Here is a 25,578-nt window from a genome sequence, read left to right as displayed (position 1 = left end):
AACAATGAGGATTCTTCCAATTCTGAAGGAGAGCAAGGATTTAAAGAAGTTTCATTTTTCTAGTTAATGATCTCTCTGTTGTATTTCATGAAACTTTGCTCTTCCATGAAGGCTTTCATGGTGGTTGAGGCCTTATGAGGCAACAAATCTTTGACCATAGTTTCTTTAAAATTAAACCAAAACAATAGAACAGAACTTCCCACCTTCTATCTCATGAGTGAGGCACAGATGTTCCAAAATATTGCTTCTCTCTCTGAGGTGCCAGAGACTAGGAGGAAGTGGGGCCGAAAGTAGTAAAAATCCATGTGGTTGAACACCTGGACTTCATTAGCTTCGTTCATTAGCTTAATGTCCTAAACAAACCTTGTCATTTCTCTGTGTCTTTTGTCCCTTCAAAAAGTTAGGGAGGCATTGGATTGGATCATTGTAAAAGATAGCTCTTGACTATCTAGTAACAGAATATCCAACCACCACTGAGTTAAAGAAAGTTAACGCGTGTTTTCTGAAATGTTCTAAAGTTGGGAGATACAACATATAAGCAGAAAAGTAAATAATACACAAATAATACACAAGTAATTATTATGTGAACTCCCATGTCAACCCTACGTGGATCAAGAAATAGAACTTGCAGCCTCCCAGGAAATGTATCCTTCCCTGCAAGGTGCCCTTATCTTGCTCCTGCAGGGAGTATCATCCTGACTTTTGTGACAATTACTTTCTTGCCTTTTAGAGTTTGGCTACCTCGGTTTTCCTCCCTAAACAATATATTTTGCCTAAAAGTTTGGTGTAATGTTTGGGAATCATAGTTCATGTATTACTTTGTATTTTGCCTCTTCAGTTCGACATTTAGAGCATCTTTCATGGTGTGTGTCACTGTTCATATTTATTGTTCATTGGTTTTATTTTCATTCGTACTCATGCTCACATACCATGATGTAGTTCTCCACTTGGCATTAATGGTCATGTAAGTTGTTTCCCTGTGTTGGCTCGTAGGAACCACGCTGCCGTGGATATTCTTGTGTGTGTAACCTAGTGCACATTTGTTGACATTCTTCTAAGGCCCTATACCCAGAAGAAAAATTGCTAGGTCAGAGGGTATGTGTATTTTCTGTGTAACCAGATGATGTCACGGTTTTCTAAAGTTGGCATGCTAGCAAACCCAACCATCGATAATAAGCAAATGAGAATTTTGTGGAATCACATACTGAACCAGCACTTGGTATTGTCAGACTTTTTACTTTTATCCATTCTGGTGGGTATAGACTGATATATTATTGTGGTTTTATTGCATTTCCCTGATTACTAATGGAATTTAGTACATTTTCGTGCATTTATTGGACATGGATTTCTCTCTCTCACTTTTTTTTTTTTTTTTGATGTGCCATTTCAATTCCTTGCCCTTTTTTAAGGGGGCGTTCATTGTTTACTTAACAAAGAGGCTGGGGGTAGCTGCCCTTAGGGGGCTGAGTCATTTAACGGTGTCACTAAGGTCCCAGATGATTCCTCCCCCTCTGCTCTGGAATGCTTAGCGTGTGGAGTGTGTATCCTTCTGCTGGTGAGCTCACTACGGCAAGGTGGATGCCAAGGCAGGCCACACAGTCCAAAGCAGGCAGTGGTGGGAGTCGGAATAAAAGGTCTTCTCCCCGTCACACTCTAACCTCTTGTCCAGAAAGCAGCATTCTCCCCAGCAACTTACTAGCTGGCTTTTCCTCGCATCTCAACATCCAGGGGCCACATTTAGCTCCACTAGGGCAGGACAGTGGGATGGCTAGGAAAGTGGGTGTAGGGGTCGGGGGTGCCATGGCTAGCTTTGACCAGTCGTGATCCATCTCTCGGGGCTGGTATGTTGCTACCTAGACAAAACTGATCCTGTTGGCAAGGAAGGATGGGGGTCATAGCCAACCAACAATATCTGAACACATGTTTTTATTTAGAAGGAGTGAAAATATTTTCAGTTTTTGAATATATGGAGACTGAATAGTTTTGATTATTTTGAGCTTGATTCCTCCTGTCCTGTTCTGTTTTTGTTTTTATTTAACATGCTCAGTGATGTGTTCTGTGGGTTTTTACTCTGTACCAATCTTACTCGAGCTCCGCGGATTGGTCAACTTCAGGGTGAGATCATCCCAACTTCCTTCTACCATCAAGGCCGAGTGATTGACTGCAGGTAATATATTAAATGTTTGAAAACCTAATGAATCATGAGAATTACAAATTCAGAGAAATCAAGTGAAATTTTCCTATTTCGTACAAAAGGAATATTGACTTTGATTTTATCATCACCTGTCATGTTTAGAGTTATTTAAAAAAACAAAGTTGTATATTGGTTTGCAAATTACATTTGCTCAAAAATTGGACCACTTAGTAGTAGTGGATACTCTTTGTAATTATAATCATCGAGTAGATTTACAGTATCCATTTTGACCCATGATTAAAGCTGTGAGCATTGGAATAGGTCACTGTTTGAACACTCTGTGTGTTTTATTGTTTGTGACCAAAAAAAAGAGTTTAAGCTATACTTCATGTAACGTATTTCTGGTTTAGAAGATGGTTTAATAAGTAGTCAGTCACATATGGAACGTATTTATTAAAATATTACTTATACTGTAGGCAAATATTTGATATCCAGTTGTCTGTGAATACAAGGCACAGGGAGTATGAGACCTATTTTTTAAACCAGGGAATCATATTATATTCTAAGTAAGTACTGTTCCCTTCAAAGTAGTCATAATTCTAAGATGCTGTGCTTTCATTCAGATGGTCCTGTTGTTGCCCGAAACACTACGGGATTCCCCTGTAGAATTGCCTTGAGCATCTGCAAACTTTTATCCATAGTATCCTTAGAGTAGCAAACCTTCACCTTATGTGAGTGAATGTAAGATTTGGAAACATGCAAAAATTGTTTTGAACAACATTTAGGGAATTGATTAGGTAAACAAATTGAATAATGTTCTTTTGGTCAAATGATTGTTATTTTTTCTTTTTTTTTTTTAAAGATTTATGTATTTATTTGAAAGATAGCGCACATGTGTGTGCATGCGTGTACGAGTGGGGGGAGAGGTAGAGGGAGAGAATCTTCAAGCAGACTCCCTGCTGAGCACGGAGCCTGTTGATGCTGGGCTCCATCTCACCACCCATGAGATCACGACCTGAGCCGAAACCAAGAGTCGGACACTTAACCAACTGAGTCACCCAGGCGCCCCTGTTTTTTTCTTTTAAATTGTTCTGAAGACAATTCTAACTGGTCTTAGACAATAAGATCCTTCCTGGAATAAGTGACATTTTTTTCCTGATGGCATACAGTGTAATAATGACAGTGAAAGGTATTTCCTTTCAATGTGTGCTTTTATTAAGGGGAAGTGGGAGGAAGAAGGAAAGGAAGGGAGAAGTGAAGAAATACTGGGAGCCATTCATGTCTGCTGACAGCCTCTTTAGTTTCATGAAGAGCAAGCCTCATTCATGTTGACTTTCTCTTTCTAACTATGGTGCTAATGGTTGTATGAATACCTTTCTCCTTTTAGTGGTGCTCATGTGATTTTAGATGATGATACAGATGTGGGCTATGTAGAAGATGGAACGCCATGTGGTCCATCCATGATGTGTTTAGATCGGAAGTGCCTACAGATTCAGGCCCTAAATATGAGTAGCTGCCCACTCGATTCCAAGGGTAAAGTCTGTTCAGGCCATGGGGTAAGTAGGCATCTGTGTTCCAGTTCAAACTTTATTGTCTGGCATCCTCAAAGTTCACAGTGATCAGAATTCCATTCAAGCCATTCTCCTTTTGTGAGTGTTGCCAGTATCTATGCCCTGACTATGATGATTTCCTTAGTATCCTTATCTGTTAAGGATAATACCCATAGGTACTGATATGGTTTTATTTTGTTGTTTCTTTTATCACTGGCTGTTTGTATCCACCACATTGTCTATAGCTTGACATCGAAAGAGTCGGAAGAAAATTGATATGGTTCCTGAAAGAACTGTAGACCCCATGTGAATTACTTTGAAATGTTCAAAGTAACTTTAGTCTTCTCGGTGATTCCGTTTTAGCTACTCAGCATGTATTCTGAGTATCTGTGTGTGCCAGATCACTTAGACTAGAGGCCGGATCACTGATAGAATGCACATGTTTCAAGTTGTATGGTTATGCTCCGACCATTGTCAGCTGAAGAGAAGGTGGCCTTCTCTGCTCACACCGGCATGGATTTGTAATTCTATGAACGACATTCCTCATTGAGTGAATTGCTTTTGTAATTCTATGAAAACTGGTTAGGCACACACTGCCTGGCAAACCTAGGCTTAATATCTAGACACAAATTTTAATAATTATTTAAATTGGCTTAGTCAAAGAAAGATATTTCAAAAATTTATACAGACTTTTAGAAATGGAAAAAAAGACATGAAGAAATTGAGAGTGATAATATAAAAGGAAGATGCTGGAATGAAGGTAAACATAATTCAGAATAGAGCTAGCAGAGCATGTGGAGTAGAACAAGGTAGAGAGGCCTAGGAAGGACATGCCCAGGAACTATTTAGAGTTTGGGGTTTGGTTGCATCCTAGGCTCACAGGGGGAGGCAGTATAGCTTAGCGATTTAGAGCATGGATTTGGAGGCTAGAAAGAGCCATGGGTTTGAGTCCTGGCTCTGCTTCTTGCTCTCCTGATGACTTTGGGTAAGTCACTTACCCTTTCTCAGCCACCAGGCTGCTCTTGTGAGGATTAAATTAGATGCTTTATATAAAGCGCTCAGCATCAGTGCTTAGCACATAGTCAATGTGCCATCATCGCTGTGTCAAAATAAAAGCACTGGACAGACCTTTCAGTTACTGCTCTGGAAACATCATAAAACTTAATGCTCAAAGAGGCCCTTCATTCTCTGCTACCCCTCCTACTTTTTCATCCTGTTAAATGAAAGGTCAAATTCAGCCTCATTAATCATAATCGTGATGTAACATTTCCAGTTTAAAAGCTTCTCACAGCAATAAGCTTATAGTCAACCTACTGATATAGTCATCTCTACTGATCAGTGTCTGAATGTATCTCAGAGGCGTATAAGAGTTTAAACACCTCTGTCTCTGGTTTGCAGATGGTGGTTTATTTCATCTAATCACAAGCCCATTCCAGCATGCTATTTGGTCTCCAGGACAAGCAAAAGGAGACAAAAGATCATGCTAGGAGGGTCTTCAGCCTGGCGGACTGAGAGAAGAGTGATCCCACGGGCGGGCAGGGGCGGTGGGCGGGGTTTGGCTGACAGTGCTACCAAAGGAACGTGATATTGGACAGTGCATTGGTGATTTATGTCTTTCGCTGGCCTTGCCACCGGAGCCCAGTATCTGTTAATTTCTTAAATTAAGCATATGTTTCTAAACTATGTTCCTGGAAACAATTACTTCTGGAAAAAACTACATCATCAGCCATTTGTGCACTTAAATAATATCAACATAAGCAATTAACATTTAATTAAAAGTTTTCTTCTTTTTAATATTTATCTCTCTCTACTTAACAAAAAACCACCATTCAACAATTTAATGTATCCATTGTCTCTCCTTGTCAACCATGGGAGACTTAAAAACTCAAAATGGTTTTTCAAAGCTTCTGCCCTGCTCTGTGTCTCTTTTGCATTTGTTGCCATTATTCAGAAAAGCACAGTGAAAATGTGCCATCTCTGTTCTTTGTTCTTTCCAGGTATGTAGTAATGAGGCCACCTGCATCTGTGATTTCACCTGGGCAGGGACAGACTGCAGCATCCGGGATCCGGTTAGGAACCTTCACCCCCCCAAGGATGAAGGACCCAAGGGTTTGTGTGATTTCAGGTTCAATTCATTGCATACTGAATTTGTTGGTCCTCTTCCAAAGGTGTCAATATAACAACTTAATAGATTTGAAAAGAGACACATCAGAATATCTTTTTTTTTTTTTTGCCATTCATATATATAATTCATGTTACTGCAGAATTAAGGATTCTAGAATGATGTATCAAAAGAAAAGTGTTTGAATTTCGCCTTAGTTTAGAACTGAGATTAGGAAGAAGTAAATATACCAGTTTCCTTCCTTCCAGTTTCCTTTCTTTCTTTTAAACCTTTTTCATAATCACAAACGTTAATCACTCTACAGTCTGTCTATGCTATGCCAGTTTTCTAATAGGTACGATCTTTTTGGCTGACATGAGACTCTAGTCATTCCTCAATATTTGAGTTCCTCCAGAGGGAGGTGGCAGTCTTTTATGCTCTGTTTAAACACACTTTGGTGAGAAAGAAGTTGAAAATCTTCACATAACTTTAATTCTTCAAAGAGAACATGAAAGATCTGGACTTTGTTTTAATCAGCCATCAGAAGGAGAGAAATTAGAATTTATTAATTTATTTTTTAAAGATTTTATCTATCTATCTATCTATCTATCTATCTATCTATCTATCTATCTAGAGTGTGGGGAAGGGCAGAGGGAGAGGGAGAGAGAGAATCTCAAGCGGACTCTGTGCTGAGCATGGAGTCTGACACAGGACTCTGTCCCATGACCCTGAAATCATGACCTGAGCTGAAATCAAGAGTCAGATGCTCAGCCGACTGAGCCAGCCAAGTGCCCCTAGAATTTTAGAATTAGAGTCTCAGTGGCCATCTAGAGCCACCCTTGTTTTGCAGATGAAAACACCTAGGCCTTGAGCTCAGGTGACATCCTATAGTTATGCAGGTAACCAGAGACAAGGCTGGGACAAAGACCCAAGTGCCCAGTCTCAGGCCCATTCTCTTCCGTTATATTGTGTTGTAATGTAGTCTTTGTCACCATGAACATGGTAACCATTTTCTCATTATTCCCCCCATTCCCAAGCCCTCGTATGATTTTCAAAGATCTGAAAAATGCATCAGTTGCAACAGGCTTACTGCAGCACCTATAGCACTGTACCTGAGAAACCGGAGTTACTAGAACAAAGGGTGCACCCAGTGACATCGTTACTAGAACAAAGGGTGCACCCAGTGACATCGTTCTTCAGCTGCTTCTTCTTCATGGTACCACTAGTGGTATTTTATAAATAACTGTCATAATTTTTTTTCCTGCAGGTAGGAAAATACATGTAGAAATAGTATCATTTTGATCTGCTTAGTTTTGCATGAAAGCTCATTTAAACTCTCTGAACTTCAGCATTGTCCATATGAGAAAATCTGACTTCAAAAGTGTGTGAAGCTCCGTGGTCCTCAATTCCTGAAGAGATTTAGCTGGTCCGGGCGCATGTGTAATGTTCAGTAATAGTGGGTGTGTTTAACACTCCCCATGCATTTGCAGAATATGCCCATGAACTTAAAATTCTGTAAGAATCATGGTCACGCCCTCACAGTCTATTTCTGCTCTCCTTCTTCTATTTGTAAAAAGGAACCAGTTCCACTTTTACATTTAGTCTTTAGTTACCTTAAAACTGGAACAAAAAATTCTTGGATCCACCTTCAGAAGTTAGATTTAGAGCAGATGTAAAGCTCTTACAAGGGAAGCAGACGTTCGCGCTTTCCATATTTTCTCTCCAGGGCATGTTAGTTTCTCTTCGTTCTCCTAAAGGTCTGGAAGCTGTCTCTTCAAGTGATGTATGAAGATGCCTGAAGAGATGAGCAGAGCTCAGTTGGCTTAGCCTCTGTCCTTTTCCATTAGGTGGGGAAGGGGATTATCAGGTGTCTGGTTCTGTCTGTTCCCCACTCCCTCACCGCCCCCCCCCCCCCCCCCCCCCCCCCCCATGCCTAGAAAGCTTAGTTGGAGGCGTAAGCAACTGCATTCCGGAGAAGAGGAGATTCACGGCTGCCTTCCATCTTGTTTTCCTTGTCCCCGGGGGCTAGTCTATATTTTGTTTTAAAAATAACTTTTAGGACCATTCAAGTAATAACCTATTTATTGTAGGGAATTTTGAAAATACAGAAAAGATTAAAAAGGAAATAAAAATCACACTTAATTCCACAACTCAGAGGTAATCAGGATACACATCCTGGTATATTTCTTTTCTGTTGCATGTTTTCTTTTTTCATTTTTAACGAAGGTGATGGAGTCACTAAAGTAAAGGCGCCCACTGGTTCTAAAATTGTTAAAATCCTCGTGACTCTGGTAATCTTGATTAAATTGAAAAAAGCCATTAATTACTACAAATGAAGAGCAGTCATTATTGTAAATTATTAGATTTCCAGAAAAGGCAAGCAATTTTAGTATGACTAAATAATAGCTCTGTCTGTAATGGTTATTAATATCTTTCCAGCCTCTATAAAAAACTCTGTTAATACACCAGTAAAACGAGAAACAACAGAAATCAAAGTTTAACACCGTGTAGTGAGTTTTATGATTTTATTTTTGGTACTCTGTTAAAAGAAAATGGTAAGAGAGAAACTACGGACTTTAATTCTATCCAGATAGCAAATATATATTGACCATCTACAATCAAATGACTGCATATCCTCGGCATACTGTAGGCACTCAATAAATGTTACGTCCTTTCCCACTGGGAACATGTGGAAGAAATAAAATGGTGCACGTTGGTGCTGATTTTCAGCTTATCAGTAATCATTTGTTGTATTGCCTTGTGGAAGAGGAGCAGGTCGTGAACTCCAGATATTGAAACAACCTGGTACTTTCTTGAGTGTAGGTTCGGCCGCTTGTGAAGTACCTTGGGTTTCCTCTAACTGCCGTATATTCTTTCTCATGATCAAATTAGTTTGGTTGGCACTTGCCTTACCGATCACAGTGGGTGCTTCTCAAACGCTTGCCATATGTAATGGGCAACAGCCAAATGATCCGGCCTGTCCTCTCTGTAGATGAAGGTTTTCTGGATAGTACAGTGACAGATATTTAAAAAATACTTAGTTTTACTTAATTTCAGTGTGTTTTCTTGTTAGGGAGAAAAAAATTTCAAAAAGAAAAATGAAAATATTGCCTTTTTTATTCCTAACATGGGCATAAAAGATAAATTGTATCCAAGTGCTGGCCTCTGACTTGAAGGCTGCTTAGTAAGAATCAAGGAGAACTCTGTGACTCTGCTTCGATTGATTTGAGGGCATCAGAAATGAGCCAATGTGTTTGGGGTATTTTAACAGTAAGTTTCTGGAAGAATAAAATTTCATCTTCTCCGTCTGGAGAAGGAACAACAACAACAAAAAGCACACATAAAAATGTTGCCATTGAAGTCACTGTGCACTTGTTGACCCACAGTTTAAAGCACACTGGTTTCTTTGCTCCAACTTCTCAAAGCAAAATTATTAAAAGACAGGAAATAGCATTTCAAAGCAAAAACCATGTGAGCAGGGATTTTTTTAAAAAAGGATTTTCTCTTACACATTATTCCACTCATGTTCTCCACATTGCCATTTATTTCACATAAGACTCTTCTGGTCCCTCTTCTCCCAGCATGTGTCCACTGAATTCATGGAGAGACATTACTTTGGTTTGTCCTCATGGGGTAGAATAAGTTTGCACCCTTAAAAAGGCCTGGAGCTCCCACCTGCTGCAGGGAGAGCCAGTAGAAGTACTGGTAACTTTTGACAGTTTGTGGGCGTCTTTGCATGGTGCTTGTTATGCAATACGATGGAACGTCTCTCGTTGCATGATTTGTATCACCATTACAGGACAGAAGAGAAGAAACTGGAACATATCACCTGTTTTCACTGATAAGGAAGGGCAGAGACAGTTCCTGGGAGCTTTAACCAGCCCCTTTCATTATGTCCATAATCCTCAAATGAGAGATAGAAGGGCCCCAGGGGCCATTCAGTCCAGACCCACTGTTCTACAATTGAGAAAACTAACTGAATTATCCGGGTTAACCGCTAGATAGGGACAAAGCCAAGAATCAAACATAGGTCACCTGATCTTGAGCCGAATGCTCTTTCTGTCATTATGCGCTGCCTCATTTAAAGCGGAGTATTCCGTTACCCTGCTGGGTCTCCCAGCGTAGCAGTAAGTAGAAGGGGTGAAACAGTAACCAGGTAATGATTAAGCTGGTTAGCTGATCCATTACTTGTCACGGGAATATTATATTGTTAACATTCAGTATTTTGAAAACAATAATTTCCAAGTCTTAATGCCTTGAGGGGTATTATTTAGTGTTTCCATGTGCCTTTTCATATATCTTGTTGATAACTTCCTTTGTGAGTGTACTAATCTTTGGTTTTGTAGTTCAGATGATTACATATGAAGTATTATGATTACCATGTATGATTATGCTCATGTATAATTATGTATCACCTATGTATTTTTCTCATTAATAATGGCCTCATCAATAACCTAAGGATTTACCAGCTTTAAAATTTTTTTCGTGACTGAGTTTATTTTGTTTGAGTTCAGAAAAACTCCATGATATTTTTCATTGGCGGTATAAACTGACTGAAATAGTTTTCTTATATGAAATAATTTGTTTTTCATCTTTTTTAGACATTTGTCCCAATGTATCGGAAAATGAACTTAAATTTGTTTTTTAATTTCATGAAAAAGAGTAAGGAGATCTGATTGTGTGTCTAACATTGAAATATGGAGCCAGAAAACACATATTTGTCTGCCATGCCACTATTATACTCTTAAGTATAAAGAGCATATTTAGTATTTATTTCTAATCTTAAATTTTAGCAAAATCAGAAATCCCTGCAGAAAGAACTTTGGCTTATAGAGTACAAATGATGGCTTTGATGTCTCCCGCCTTTGAAGTATTAAGGGATGCAGGATTATAGCCCCTTTGGTCATTAGAATCACATGGATGAAATAATGGGCCTTTTTGTTTCAGAAACTCTCTAAAAGTATGAAAAAAAACCCAACTACTCAGTTTCAAAAGCACAATTTCACGCTGTCTGAAGCATGACTTGTCTGTGGAAGAATTCTACATATAAAGTAGAAAGTCTTATGAAAAGGAGGAAAGTTATAGTTTGTATCTTAATACTACACGCTTATTAAAAAATTCTGCCTTTTAGCACGCATGATCCTAGATAGGCAGAGAACCCAAATGATAATAATAAACCAACAAACAACAGAAATTAATGAATTAACAAAAATGAAGACATACTGCTAGGTGATAAAGAATTTCCACAAACAAGTTATAATGTGGAGTAAGTACGTTAAAAGAGTTAGGGAACGAAGTCGAGTCCCTAATAGGGGGACTGTGTTATTGGTTAGAGTCTTTACGACTTCCGTCTCCAGGTTTGGTGGGAGGCAAAGAAAAATAAGGTGCATCATCATGGGCCTGGCATAGTTCCTGGAACAAAAAAAGACAGTTAGTAGATAACAGATGAACAAATGAATGAGTGAATGAACGAACAATTACAGTTATGTCATTAATAAATTAGTCCAGACGTAAAATGACAGCACAGCACAGACCCCCAAAGGTTCAATGGTTTGTTTTGTTTTGTTTTTTTAATAAGAAGATAAATCCTCTGTAGCTGTGAGGAGCAGCCGAACCCTCAGTTTTCAAATTTGTCCCGTGTAAAAATCCACCCACTTGTGAGCCACTCAAAATTAATTCATGTCAGTTTAAAAGCAGGTTGAGTCATGACCCGCTGGAAGAGATAGCCCTGTTAAGTGTCATGATAACGAGTCAAGAGTACTCTACATGCATTTTCCGTGTATCAGAAGTAAGGGTCGTGGGAGGGAAGGCGGGCGAACAAGGAGGAGGGGGGATACTTTTGAAAAAGCTCTTTTCCCACTTTATCTTGCTTTGCTGTTAGAGTGCGTATCAGTGAAGAATTTGGAGATAATCGTGCTCAGCAGAGATTGTAGACTGTTTATCTGGAATGCGTATTTGACTCAACGGTAGCTCCCCTGGTTAGTTTCTAAAACCCACATGACAGATGGCCTCGTTTTCTTGATTCCACAGTGAAAAGTTACATCCGTAGCAAACACAAAAGCCTCTTTAAATTGCTATTTTATTCATCATTCATGCAGTTACAGTTTTTAAAAGTTAACAAATATTCATTTAGCACCGTATTTTACCGGTGTGTGTATGTTTCCGACAATTTAGCATTATCAAGTGTTGTAGCTTATGTCAACATTGAAGAGGTGATAGGACTTTCATGCATTTTGGCTCTGAGGGCCAATGCCCAAATCTTAAGCGAAAAAAAGAAAAAAGAAAAAAAAATCACAAAATAATGTATCCTTGTTAATTTAGTATTTGGCAATGATTTTCTAAGATCTTAAAAAAAAAATGAGTACTTATATCTTTAATGCCTTCCAATCAATCCAGTATTAGCCTTCACAATTTGGAAATCTGAGATACAGTGTAGGTTCCTTTGGATTCTAATATATTGTCATATTTGGGAAACATCACCACCACCTTATATGTTGGTCTTCTTTCCATTCCCCTCAATGCCCTCAGTAGGCTTTGTTTTCTGTTGTGTTTCCCATCTATCTTTCTTTCTTTCTTTTTTCTTTCTTTCTTTCTTTCTTTCTTTCTTTCTTTCTTTCTTTCTTTCTTCCTTCCTTCCTTCCTTCCTTCCTTCCTTCCTTCCTTCCTTCCTTCCTTCCTTCCTTCCTTCCTTCCTTCCTTCCTTCCTTCCTTCCTTCCTTCCTTCCTTCCTTCCTTCCTTCCTTCCTTCCTTCCTTCCTTCCTTCCTTCCTTCCTTCCTTCCTTCCTTCCTTCCTTCCTTCCTTCCTCCCCTCCTTCCTTCCTTCCTTCCTTCCTTCCTTCCTTCCTTCCTTCCTTCCTTCCTTCCTTCCTTCCTTCCTTCCTTCCTTCCTTCCTTCCTTCCTTTCTTTCTTTCTTTCTTTCTTTCTTTCTTTCGTTTTTGCTTTTTAAGAACAACTCAGGTTGTGCCTACCTAATGACAAAACTAGAGTCTCACTCATATAGTTTGCCCTGTGAGAAAATGCAGTACAGCTGCTCCCAGGGCTGGAGATCCAAGGTTCTCTTTCTTTTGTGGGAGAGTAGTTAGACAAAAAGGTCAATGAACCCAATATCAAGCCTTAAAAAATTGTGAGTTCCAATTGTGGTTCTTTGTTTTGCGTCATTGTCTCGCCGCTCACAGTCTGTGCGATGCAGCCTTACCGAAGTGAATCTCTCTTTTCAGTAGTAAAGTGATGTGAAGCCAGTACTTTGATTTGCGTGGAGATGAGGTAAAGTGTGTACGTGTCCACACGCTTGCACCGCCCCCCCCCCCACTCAATCTTAAATAACCTGTCTTCCTGCTTCAACCCTGAACTGCATCTTGCCTGTGGAGAGCAGCCTGGGGACCTGTGGTCCTTGCAGGCCCTTCTTGCCGTCTCCGAAATCTCTGCAGGGAAGTGGGGATGTGCGGGGATGGAGTGTCTCCACGCAGCAATCTACTCCTGGGCGCTCGGAAGCTTCCCGGCGACCTTCATTCTTCTCTCAGTGAATAGTTGATGCACGGGAAACTGTAAACAAAAAAACCTAAATGCCCAAACATGACAGAGTTATGTGAAATGCACTCTTCCAGGTGAAAATACACTTCATTTCAAAGATACTCTGTTTTATATTTGTAAGGATTTTCACAGAATTGGATAAAAAGCTCTGAATTTTAAGAACACGTAGCTTCTTAGGCATATTTTGCAGTGTGAGAAGTTTATAAAGTATACTAATGGTTTGTTACTTTGTAATTAAAACCCAGACTTGCTGTTACACAGTTTGAGACATTTTAATCCCAACTCCTTCCTTGTAGGAACAAACTCTAACGCCAATTAGATTATTTATGTGGTTAAGTGTATTTATAAGAGATGATGTTTTTAAGAAGGGTTTGTGGAGTTTGAAGTTAAATTATCCTCAAAATTATCGAAATTAGCCTTAAGTATTTTCAGTGTGTACATAGACCTTCATTTCAAATCTTAAAGGAAAGATGTCAGTATTTAACTGACTCTCAAAGCATTTCCTAAATAGATTATTTTGTGTGTTAGCAAAATCAGTGTGTAATTAATTTCCTATGTTAAAAAAAAAAATCTCCGTTTTCCCTCCACACAGTGAACATGGCCACAAGCAGGCTAATAGGTGCTGTGGCCGGCACCATTCTGGCCCTGGGGGTGATTTTTGGAGGCACAGGGTGGGGAATAGAGTAAGCATCTTTGTGAGTTTCAGAGTGTTTCTGTTTGGTTCCTGGTGTGTGAGCTGACCTTTCGTCCCTGACCCCTACCACGTGTTGTCTCGTTGACGTGTTTCCTGTGCTAGTGCAACCTGTGGTGTGATTTGGATGTGTTTGTGTCATGTGGTTTTCTCGTGCAGTGAAGAACCTTCTCCTGTCTGGAACAATGTGGGGCATAAAATAAGATTGGGGTGCTTATGATGTCTTCACAACTAAGATGATGGTCCAAAAGCTTCCATTGCTCCTCTACTTATAAAAGTAATTTTAAGATACAGACATTTTATTGTCATTATTTTTTATTGGCAAAAAAATGCTTTTATGCGAGTGTTTGATTAGGATTCCTTTAATGAGTGCAGTCTTCACTAGTCAAATAGACCCCCATATCCAATTAGGAATTATCAACCATCGTAGTGTCGTTTTAAGATAATCTGAATGATAGTCACTAATACCTTTTCCACTTAATTATAGTGATAGAGGAGGCTCTGGATTAATTTTTTAAAAGAAGATATGTAAGATATTGCCTTCATTTTTTTCATATAAAATAGATAATTCAAATTAGAAGTTTACATAAATATTTGGGACCTAGGATTATGAAGAAGAAAGAGATATTTATCCAACCCTGCAAAACCTTCTGTGAACAATTGCAAATTATCTGGTGGTTTTGTCTTAAAAGTAGCTGGTGCATTAATAAGTAACTTGTGTGCCACTTGCCTGTTGATCTCTCCCAGAAATACAGGCTTTTCTGGCGCCTTTATTTAGGTTGCTCTGTACTTGGCCCACATCCTCAGAATAGTCGTCAGTGCTCCATGGGATAGTGCTTTCACGAGGTTGCTAACCTGTAGACCAAAAGATTATTGCAATGTTTCCCTCTTCCTCTAATTATAGAGAACATTTACAGATGACAGAAATAGCCCTTCACGTGCTGTCTTTGTGTTCACGGGTCTGGTGGGAACACTTCCCAGTGAGCCAAGCATGAGGTACGAGTATCTTAAGAAATCACCGGATACCCTGCACTCAACTGGTCCAAACGATGGGCACGTTGATACTATGACACACATTCTTCCTTAGTCCCAGTAATTACAGCCCACAGGTGCTCTTCCATTCGGGGTCTGGGAGACCCCAGTCAGAGGGACGCAGGCCCAGAGGTCCTGCTCTGTGTTGAAGATGACTCGAACCTTCTCTCCCCTGGTTTGAAGGACTTTGACTTGACTTGCCCCTGCTCACTCACATCCCACTGGCACTCACATCCCACTGGTAGGGACTGTGAAGCTAGTTAACTCGGCCGCTAGAAACACGGGAAAAGATATTTTGTTTCTCTTTACTTGTTAGAAAAGAGAGTAGTATGGCAGAGGTAACATCTTTAGAGAAAACAAACTCTGTCTTGTAAAATTTCACCTTGGATCTGCTGACTGGATTATATATAGAAGTAACATTCCTTTTCCAGGGGAAATTTTATATATACGTTTATGTGAAATTCCTCCTTGAAGAAAGGTAGTTTTAAAAAAAAAAAGAAAAGAAAAGAAAATCATTCCAATGGTGTTTTTTTTAGATTATTTATTGACCATAATTGTGATTTGCTGCAATGTGCCAACTAAGGGATGAAGTTTAATAATTTTCCCTTTGAGCCTTAGAGATAGGCAAACTGCAAGGCATTTGTTGTAAAGCATGGTCCTTGTTACCAGCCTTTGTTCTTATCCTCCCTTCCCGTCTTGTTGGTTTGTGCCTATTTTTGGTTGTGACAGGTAAGTCCATATAAGTGTATTTTTTTCTAAAAATAGATTTGTTATTACCCTTGGTTGATGCACTATTTTAGTTTATTAGCTGATTGTTTTCCTTCGATTTCTAAATTTTGCCATAATTGCTAAATAATAAATATAGTTTTTTTAAAAAAATAGGCAATAGTACAGTACAAATAGTTTTAACACCTCCTGGCTTAGCTGATAGTGTCATGTTCATTTAGTCACTAAGGATTCCACGGACGGAAGGTTTGGGCTTTTTTGTGTGTTTGGGGTTTTTTTTGGGAGGGAGGGGAGTGGGGGCTTTTATTTCTACTCCTTAGTTTATAATTGTAAATCGGGAATCATTTCTCATGAATTATGTATTGATTCTAATCCCAGCCTGTTTTCTGAGTTAGTAAAGTGCAAATCGTGCCTAAAGCATCATGTACACAGAAATATAAATATTTTCTCAATGTTTGTTTCAAAATGTGTTTCCGTGCGGGAAGGAAATATATATAAATGGAATGTTTCAGTAGAGCAGGGGTTAGCAAACGTTCTGTAAGGGGCCAGTAGGTAAATAGTTTTGACTTTACAGGCGACAGGATGTTTGTCACAACCTTGTGACTCTGCTGTCTAAGCGCAAAAGCACCTGGTAAACCACATGAAAATGAATTAGTGTGGCTGCCCTCCAGTCAGATTTCTTCGCAGAAACAGGAAGTGGGGCCAGATTTGGCCGGTGGGCTGTAGCTTGCTGACCCTTGATTTATAGCACAAGCGTTGGAGTCAGACAGATCTGTGTTCAAATCTTGCCTCTGTCACTACATTCTAGAAGCCACTGTTTCTTCTTCTATTAAACAGGGGTAGTCCTAATTCCTACCTCGTTGGTTTTTGTGAGATCCCAAGAGCTAGTATTCGTCACGTGCTTAGAATCACACCTGGCACGTAGTAAGTGCTGGATGCAGAGTGACCAGCCTGCTTTTCTTTCTTTCTTATTACTGGTTATTAGAATTCGTGCATTTCTGAAGGCCACTGAGATGTGTGTTCCGTAGGACCTCAGTGGTTAGTCCTAAGAATGTGTCACAAGCCCAGGAGCCTGAAGAGACCACAGCCCCACACCCCTAACCACGGCTGTCCTCCCAGCTTTCTACTCGCCCTCGCAAGCACTGGGGGGTCTCAGAGTTAAAAACACGTGACGCGCACAACTTTAGTCCTGCTGAAAGTGGCATCCGTTTATGTACTCAGTTGAGGACACCGATGTGAGCAGAAAAGAGAATTTTTTTACAGAAGTGAATATATTCGCAAAGTCGAGGGGTTTGGGGAAAGTACCAAAATTGGCTTTGTGACTTCTGGAACAGGATATTCAGCTGTTAGGGGCCCTGTAGCTATGTATTAGCATCCCAAAGGATATGATGATATTCGTAATAATTCTTGTACTAAAGTTAATGTCGCTTACACCGACAAATCGCGAGCTAAGGCGTTTTCCTGTGAGTAGAGAGGATGCGCTGTCCTGTGTATCACCTCTGACTCAGACAATTGATGGAAACTCCACCTTGTGTTTTCTATCTTGCCGTCCTTTCTGCTCCCTTTTAAAAATCTATCTCCAAGCCTCAGCTTGCACATGGGAACTTGAAAGATAGTCTCAACTGAACCTGCAGAATCTTTTTTCCATTTGCCACAGAATTCCCCAGTTGAGTTTTGTGCTTCCTTCCTATCCTGTCTTTGGAACCTCCTGCCGTAGTTTCAACGCTCGACGGGTCTGTACAGTGAAGAAACGCGGCTCTGAGCGCGAGGCATCGAAGTCAGATCTCTATTAGTAACACCCTTCTGACTTTGAAATGTGCACTGTTTCCACGTGGGGGATTAAAAAAAATAAAATGTCGTCTTCAGACCAGTTGGCATGCTGCTTGAAAGAGCACTGGGTTAGGATATTGTCCCTCTTTTCCCGCCCTCATTGGCCAGTCAGGTCGAGCTAGTTCCAACGCACCCGTGTTCGTGATGTGCTCTTTCGCTTGTTTGAGTCATGATATTGGGAAGGAGGAGGAGAAGAAAGACGGGCGGCGCCGGCCGCTTCACATTCTGTGGAAGGTGAATTTAAAGGAACTGAGTTGTGCAGAAGCTTGAGGTGTAGAGCCATTCCTAGCCCAGCAGTAGCTCTCCATGGCATCGGAAGCGCCATTAAGCTAAGGAGATAAAGGCGATTGAAGTCTTTAGCGATTTTTTTTGTGCAGGGTATTTACTTCCTGAAACCGCTTAACTGCCTTTCCCTTGTGGTAATGACAGTCGTTGGCTCATATGACTTTCTTCCCATGATCCTTTGTCACAGGTCCTAGTGCCACCAATCTCATAATAGGCTCCATCGCTGGTGCCATCCTGGTAGCAGCTATTGTCCTTGGGGGCACAGGATGGGGATTTAAGTAAGCAACGGCGCATGTCTGCTTCTCGGTGGCTCTGGCACTTCTCTTTTCTGCTTACATAACCAAGTTTTGAGTTCCTGCTACGAGATTGCAAGGTTGAGCAGTAAACTGCTACAAGTAAATATTTTTATTGAGAAATGGGTTAGAGAAGAAGAGACATGGAACCTCAGATGTCATCTTCAGGCTAGTGGGAGAACAGGACATGGAGAAGGCACTCACATGCACGAACTTAAGGAGAACAAAGTAGAGGTTCTTCAGGGGAAGACGCTCCAGCTTTTAGGAGCAATGCTTTTTATACGTGATGATCAGGAAACTAGGTAGTCGGAAATAAGTGGATATAAATCCTTTGTATCTGTTCAAAACTGATTTGTTGAGATTTTCACAACCTAAGTAACAATTTATTTGTTCATTATTTTTTCACACGTAACACGTTATACGTAGCTTTGTAATTTGAAAAGCTTCATTATTTTATTAAAAATAGATTTTAAAAATGTTATTAATTCCCTAACCAACTGAATTGGTTTCACATTGGAATTTGAAATCTGTGGCATTGTGATACTTAAATATTTTCTAATTAACTGCACATTAACTGGTATGTTTCCATAGTGACCTTTTAGTTTGGACTGTGCATCGATCACTGAACTGAGTTTGTTCAAATGGACATGGCAGATATTCACAAATTAACCTTAATTATGATCAAAATTTGTAAAGCTAATATATCAAGGTTAGATGTTTTCATAGCTCATATTCATTGGATAATTGCTTTTTATATCTTTTCATACTGTGGTGGCTTGATTATTATGATTTGTAGATGAAACTTCCTGTGCCAAATACTCCCTATGATAAATTAAGTCCCAACCAGATCTGTAAAACAAATTTCAGTGGGAAATAAGACCATTACCTAAATTGAAAACCCACTTTGCCTCCATCTGGTTACTCAGTAGAGGAAGTTTTTTACTTGAATTATCTGAATAGTTGCATTAATTAATGAACTTTATGCTACTTTACATTTTGAATCCTGAATTCAAAATATTGAAACCAGATAAAATATTACTAGAAACTGACTATGAAGGAAAAACAAACCACACGATGATTTAAATACATTCAACATTTTTTGCTAATTTTGTTATCATATTAAGATTCAATGAGTAAGCCTACAAGTTGTTGAGTGGCTTCAATTTGGAAAGTTCTTATCAAATGGTACTTCCTTTCTACAGAGATTCTTGTAAACTTGAACTTGTTTGCTGAAACAGTAGTCTTGGCATCATTGTGTTTTAAAAACACACACAAAATGGGCAACTCAAATTTGAATTTCTCATTGTGGTATTAACAAAACATTGCCCAGGTAATGAGTCACTTATGGTACCTAACAACAACAACAACAACAACAACAACAACAACAACAATGACAAAATACATACATATTTTTGTTGTTGTTGTTGTTTGGTTTTGGCCAGCCTGATTCAAGCAAGAATTTTTCTTGGTCCCATATTACTGTAAAAAAGTCACTGCACATTATGGTAGTTCCATGATCTGTTATTTTGTAATGCTCCCTTGAACTTTTTCATAAACATGCTTCAAGAAAAATAAACTTCGCTTGTGCCCAAGCTTAAGCCTTCTTGGCATCAGGAAGCTTCAGTTTCAAGGACTGGAAAACAGTCCTGCGCATCTTTTGCTATCCAGCCACACACAATGCCAAATTTGCCATCTTGGCCTTCGGAGACAAGAACACTGTTCTGTAGCAGGACCTCAAAACAGTGGCCTGGCCTAGCGCACAGCTTGAATTGCATGTTTCTTTGGGGAAAAATGGAAAAGCCTTTGTCACTGTGTATATAAGTGGATTAAGCCCTGTGCAGATTATTTATATCTGAGAGAGATGTCTAATCAGCAGAAGAATAGAGAAAAGGAAGGGGAGGTGGACACCTAGTGAGATGAGAAACAACCCCTGCTAACCGCCGAGTGGGGACTACGGTGCAGACATGCGTACTGCTGCGCTAAGCCAATGCCCCTCCCATGCCCTGTGACCCCAGCAGTTACTGTAAAGGAAAACATTGTAGGGAGGCACACGAGAATGTGAAGATCTCTGTGCCCTAAAGCAAAGAAAAAAGAAAAGACCGAATGATTCTTCAATGTTAGGAGTTTGAACTTGGAGGGGCCTCTGCTCTTTGTGATGACTCTTGGTTGCTATCTGAGGATCTGAATTTGCTTTAGATTTTAATAGTAGCCATGGGGTTTATATTAAACGTTAAATAACTACTTCTACTTTGCAAAAGGCTATGGATGCCCAATGATGCAGGTTAGGTTCCCCCTCACTTGGGCAATTTTGGAGACTATTGGTCTAGAAGTTATTTGCTAATTGAACTGAAAGTCTTTGAGTTTTTCATTGAGTTCAGTGTAAACACAAAAGAGGGTCATTTAGGATCAGAAGTTGAAAATAGTTTGTAAAAGAGATTGCTCTAAATACTGTCATTGGATATCCTTCCTGGAATTGTGTTTTACTAGAAAGAAAAGAAAAGCAAGTAGCAAAGTCACCTGAAGAACTGGAGGGTACATAAAATTTTAGGTTAAAGGAGAACATATTAACTGCTCAGGGGAAGTATTGCTTTTTCCTAAAGTCACATTTCTTGGGGTGGAACACTGTGAGTCATTTAAATGCGGAAGAAGTGTCGTATCATACACAAACTGTTCAAATATAAATGAGAAAACAGCTATACTCTGACCCCTGACAATGTCTGCCATTCTCTATAGATTTTTTCTTAAGTCATATTTCCTCTGAAATAGGTGGTAAAAAGCACAAGTCTATGTGAGTGTGCATGCATGTGTGACTGCACCTTCGTGTGAATAAACGATAATGAAGTTTGGTCAAGATAATTGTGATAAAAAAAACAATATAAGTCTAGATGAAATCTTTCTAGCAGAATAATAGAGTCTGCAAGCTTTGCTTAATGCAAACAAGAATTCCATAAGCAATGTCATTAAACTCCCGAGAAGAAAAAACATGCTCTATTTGGTAGGTTATTTTATTGAACGTATTCTGATGCGTGAGGTAATGTGTAGTAACTTCAGTTAATCCCATACTCCAGAAGCAGTTAGTTTATGGATTCTCAGTCTTTGGAGTGTTAGTACTTTTCTCTGAGAAATCCTGTGAAAAATGGAGGTAGGTTCTTGGCACACCGATATGTCCAACTTTTCCCCCAAATCTGTATCTATTTACAAGCCCACTGCTCCCATGTTCCTTTTCCTCTCCATCACCTATACACACACAGTAAAGCTAGGGACTGTGCTGCAGAGTATTGCAAACCTCGGTCCTGGTTGACTCATGAAGACTCATAGGCTCTGTGCAGTTTTGAATAATAATGCTGCTTGATTTGATTTTTAGGGCTGTTGCTTTTACTAGACATTAGAAAAATCAAGTAGATGCAGGACCATTTTAGTAGCATCTTCTCTAAATCTTAGGAAAGGTAACAAATACATGAAAAGAGGATTTCATGTTTCCATTTGAAAATGAACAGAATTGCTGTTCCCACCGTGGACATGGCTTTTTATCTGCCATTCCCTAAATTTGAATGTAGGAATGAGATGTGAGCAATATAGTTATTTACATGCCTATGAAGTAGGTGAATATCATAGCGGTGGTCGTCAGAAAGAGAAATTCTAGGTGATAATAGGAAGAGAACTTGAAGGTAACAGTGACACAGTTTGTTGACTGGATTTGAGGCGGAGTCTTGAGCTCTTCCAACCATGTTACCCCGCCTCAGACTATGGAGCCCTATTACCGCATCCCGCTTTCCCACCACTTGCTCTCTCAATGTAATTCAGTGGCAGTAGTGGTCATATGCCTGGCAGAGCTGCTGTCGACATTAACACTGTTACTTTAATAAGTCTGTGTAGTAACCGTGATTTCCTCTCTATGAGAAGTTACTTGGGTTACAAGTTCTCACTGAGCCTGATTTTGACCGTAAGCAATTCTGTTTGGCCTGTGTTCCATTTCAGAGGACATACTAAAGAAAAGGTTAAAGAAAAGGTACTCACATAAATGATATGTGGAGGATCGTATCTGAGTTTATCACAAGGAAAGTTGAATTTTTGAATGTCGAGTTGGATGAAATTTGAAAGGAATTTGATATTACTAATTATATTTTCTCAGAAGAGTAAATGTCTTGCTTTGTTTTTGATTTTTGTAGAACTAGGAAATGGAATCGATTTTAGCTAGTCTTTCTATGAGGAAAACCAAGCTGCTGCTTATCTGAATTCCATGAGCATATCCCAGTGGGAAACAAGGAGCCTAATTCCTTTAAGTTCAGCAACTCCTGGGTTAGGCACCTTCTCACTCAGACCTAGCAGGCTGGCCAGGAAGACCCAAGGTCAGCTCCCTGACTCAGCCCTCTGGGGAAGTGAACACTGTCAAAGGTGGCCTAGCAGGGGTCCCCGTAGGAGGGGTTGAGTGAAGGGTATTTGGTAGGTGGTGATGACTCACTGTGGAAAGATAGGAAGGTGATAGCAGTGGGTAAATATATAGCCTTGAAAGAACTAAAGGCTTTATGGACCAACGATGGCTGTTGTTACCTGAAGAGCTTTGTTTTAATTTTGTACAGATGGATATGTATATAACATATATTGTAGACAAAAGTACGGGTTTTTCAGACATCATAAAGATTGATGAAAACTGGGTCAATGCAAAGCTTACGGATTGTGCTAATACTGTGTAATGATCCAGAGATACCTTATGGGTTATGATGAGAAAGTTCATTGCCTTCCCAATCCTAGTGAGCAGAGGGAATTCCAATGAAACAGTTGTGAAAGGGAGACAGCGACCATCTACCTGTGATGGTTGTGCTTTCCCATTAATGGAAGAAAAAGATTTTTTTTTCATGTCGAAAATTCAGGGCAGGCAGTTCTCAGTATATGGTGAGTTCTCACAGTTCACCGTGGCAGTTCTGCACTTGATATGTGAGGAACCCTCACAGTCAGCCTGCCACGGGAGGGTCCTTCTGCGTCCTCCTCACAGGGCCCTGCCTTCCTCCTGCTCGGACATCTGTGGAGGAAATACAGTGGACCCTAATGGTAGGAGGAAATAGAGGAAATACCCTGTTGGTATTCAGAGTCCATTTTCCTGTAGAAATACATGGCTCTACAGGGTGGTGTGGCCTCCTGGGGACCCATTCACCCTGTAGAATAGATTTCCCTTAAAATAATGCAATCTAAACTTCAAACACCGACTTTGAAAAGGAGCACGAGCTTTTGGACACTGGAGGTTGACTGTATGCCAGGCTGAAATGGAAAGTCAGACCTCCATTTAAAAATGAGCGGGATTGCAGTGAAGACCTGGACATGGCTGTTTATCTGCCGTTCCCTGAATTTGAATAAGGGAATTTAGACGTGAGCGATGTAGTCGTTTACATGCACATGCTAGCTGGCTTAATTGTTCCTCAATATTCGTTTTTAATTGAATGGACATTAGTTTCACATTTCTCTCCAGTTTCAGCAACAGATAGCTGCCTTGGTTGGAGCCCCTGGTCCTTCAGGGTCAAGCAGTCCTTGTTTTTCCCTGTGTGACTGCCAGGTAGAGTTGTTCCTTACACACCTACTCTTAAGGGCTGTCAGTGTGGGTGGGTAGTAGACGCAGGTCCTGTGCTCTGAAGCAAACGAACTCTGTGCCAGGTGCATTATGGGAGATGTCCCTTTTGGATCCCAAAGCAGCAGCAGTGCCTGCTGTCAAGAATGACTCCAAAGAGGGTTGTTGTAGGTGACAGGGACTGGGGGAAAGCAGGAAGTAGCACTGTTGCAAATAGTGTTTGCACCAATGGGTCACCTGCTAGGCCAACAAACCATAGGCGTAGGCCATTAATGAAGCCATTTTAATGAAAACTTTTAAAAGAAAAGGGAGATTTTCTTTAAAAGGGAGATTTTTTTTTTTTAATTTTTGTTCTTTCAAAAGAGAAGTATCAAAGTGGTCATCTTGGGAGAAACGAGAACTTTGCGGGATGCCTTTATACATATTTTGAGCTTCAGTATTGTTTTTATTTAGAATTACGTGGGGCGGGGGCAGGAGGAGCACACTGTAATTTTTTGGCACTTAGGGCTGGAAGGGTGTCCAGCTGGCCCTGAGTGGACAGGGGAGAGAGGGATCTCGGGGGCTCCTCGGGCTCCCGTCTTGCATGACGCCTCGGTGGCAGCGTTGCACCCGCCCAGTGCGCAGACTAAATGCATGAGCCCCCTTGCTTGGTGCCCCACATGAAGCCAGACCATGGGGAGGTTGCAACCGACTTCTGTTGTTGCCTTGTAGTGTCTTGCTGGTTCTTTTCTTTTTCTCTTTTTCTACATAGGAACCACTTTTTAGGAGACTGGACACTGTGAGCAAGTCATTTTAACTTGCTCATTTCCACTAAGCTTAACTGCTGCATTTGCTTAACCAACCCGAGCCTGTGTCCATTCTCCTTGGAGTGTACTGTCTTACCGTGCGCTCTGGTTTTCCATTTATTCTATATGAAAAATGCTTGTTCCATGGTGGGGTAAGAGCTCACACATCAAGGCAGCAAGATAACTGGGTAGAACAAGGCTCTTTGCCCTTTTGGCAAAGGCTGACCCACTGATCGAGAACTCTCGAGTCCTGGAAGGAAGCAGCTAGGAGCCCTTCAGAGTGTTGCGTAGCTCCCCTAAGACCCCCTAGAATGGGGGAAGAGCCCTTCCTGTCATGTTCGTCTGCTTAAAATTAGCCCTATCCTTTACTTCTGAATTAAGAAACCAATTGGGCCACGGAGGCTTCCAATGATTTAAAATGAACAACTCGAAGCTCCTTTCGATCTTTACAAATGCGTGTGCTCTAGTTGTCAAGACATTCAGACGTGTGAGCTGTTCTGTGTCTCCGGTTATTTTGGGAAGTCTGCCCCCGTGTGAGTTGATTACTTTGCTCTGGAACTAGCGTTGTCATTATCCTCACCCTCCTCTCCTCACGATCTGATTAATATTGTGGATTTTTCCCTCTCTGCCTGCAACTCTGGAAGAAATGTCAAGAAGAGGAGGTTCGATCCCACCCAGCAAGGCCCGATCTGAGTCAGCGGCGGCACTGGGTGAGCGGTGCCTTGCACTGTTGGATTCGGGCTGTGACAGACCCGCTGCCCCGTTGCCGGAACTGTTAAGTCTGTAAGCGAGACCACTGGGTGGTAATGACCACAGGACCGAAGTTGGGGGACAGGGATGGGGTACAAGGAAACTGTCCTTTTGGAAAATAATTTCAAAGAACCCCTCTCCCCACCTGTCAAGAAAAGGGGATAAAAGACAATGTTATAAAAAGAACTATTTCAGAATCTTTTTTTCTATCTAAAGGAAGAAGGAACAATAACAAAAAATTAAGTGCAATAAAAGAACCATTAAAAAATAGCAAATGATTTTTTTTCTTTCCTCAGCCTGCTGGCACTT

General features: G+C 40.4%; 1 protein-coding gene across 1 annotated transcript in view; it reads left to right on the top strand.

The window, feature by feature from the left end:
• Positions 1–25,367, top strand: part of ADAM23 (ADAM metallopeptidase domain 23) — a 165,641-nt gene extending 140,274 nt beyond the window's left edge. The window contains exons 22-26 of the mRNA XM_008687554.2: positions 2,048–2,167; positions 3,522–3,690; positions 5,682–5,793; positions 18,069–18,159; positions 25,164–25,367. Of these exons, the coding sequence (XP_008685776.2) occupies positions 2,048–2,167; positions 3,522–3,690; positions 5,682–5,793; positions 18,069–18,159; positions 25,164–25,212 (541 nt within the window). The 3' untranslated portion in view covers positions 25,213–25,367. The remainder of the gene's footprint in view (positions 1–2,047; positions 2,168–3,521; positions 3,691–5,681; positions 5,794–18,068; positions 18,160–25,163) is intronic.
• Positions 25,368–25,578: the final 211 nt, after the last annotated feature.

Source organism: Ursus maritimus, unplaced genomic scaffold (assembly GCF_017311325.1).
Source record: "Ursus maritimus isolate PB19 unplaced genomic scaffold, ASM1731132v1 scaffold_1, whole genome shotgun sequence".
NCBI lineage: Eukaryota > Metazoa > Chordata > Mammalia > Carnivora > Ursidae > Ursus > Ursus maritimus.
Note: the sequence above shows the minus strand (reverse complement) of the source record. Positions and strands in the feature narration are given on the sequence as shown.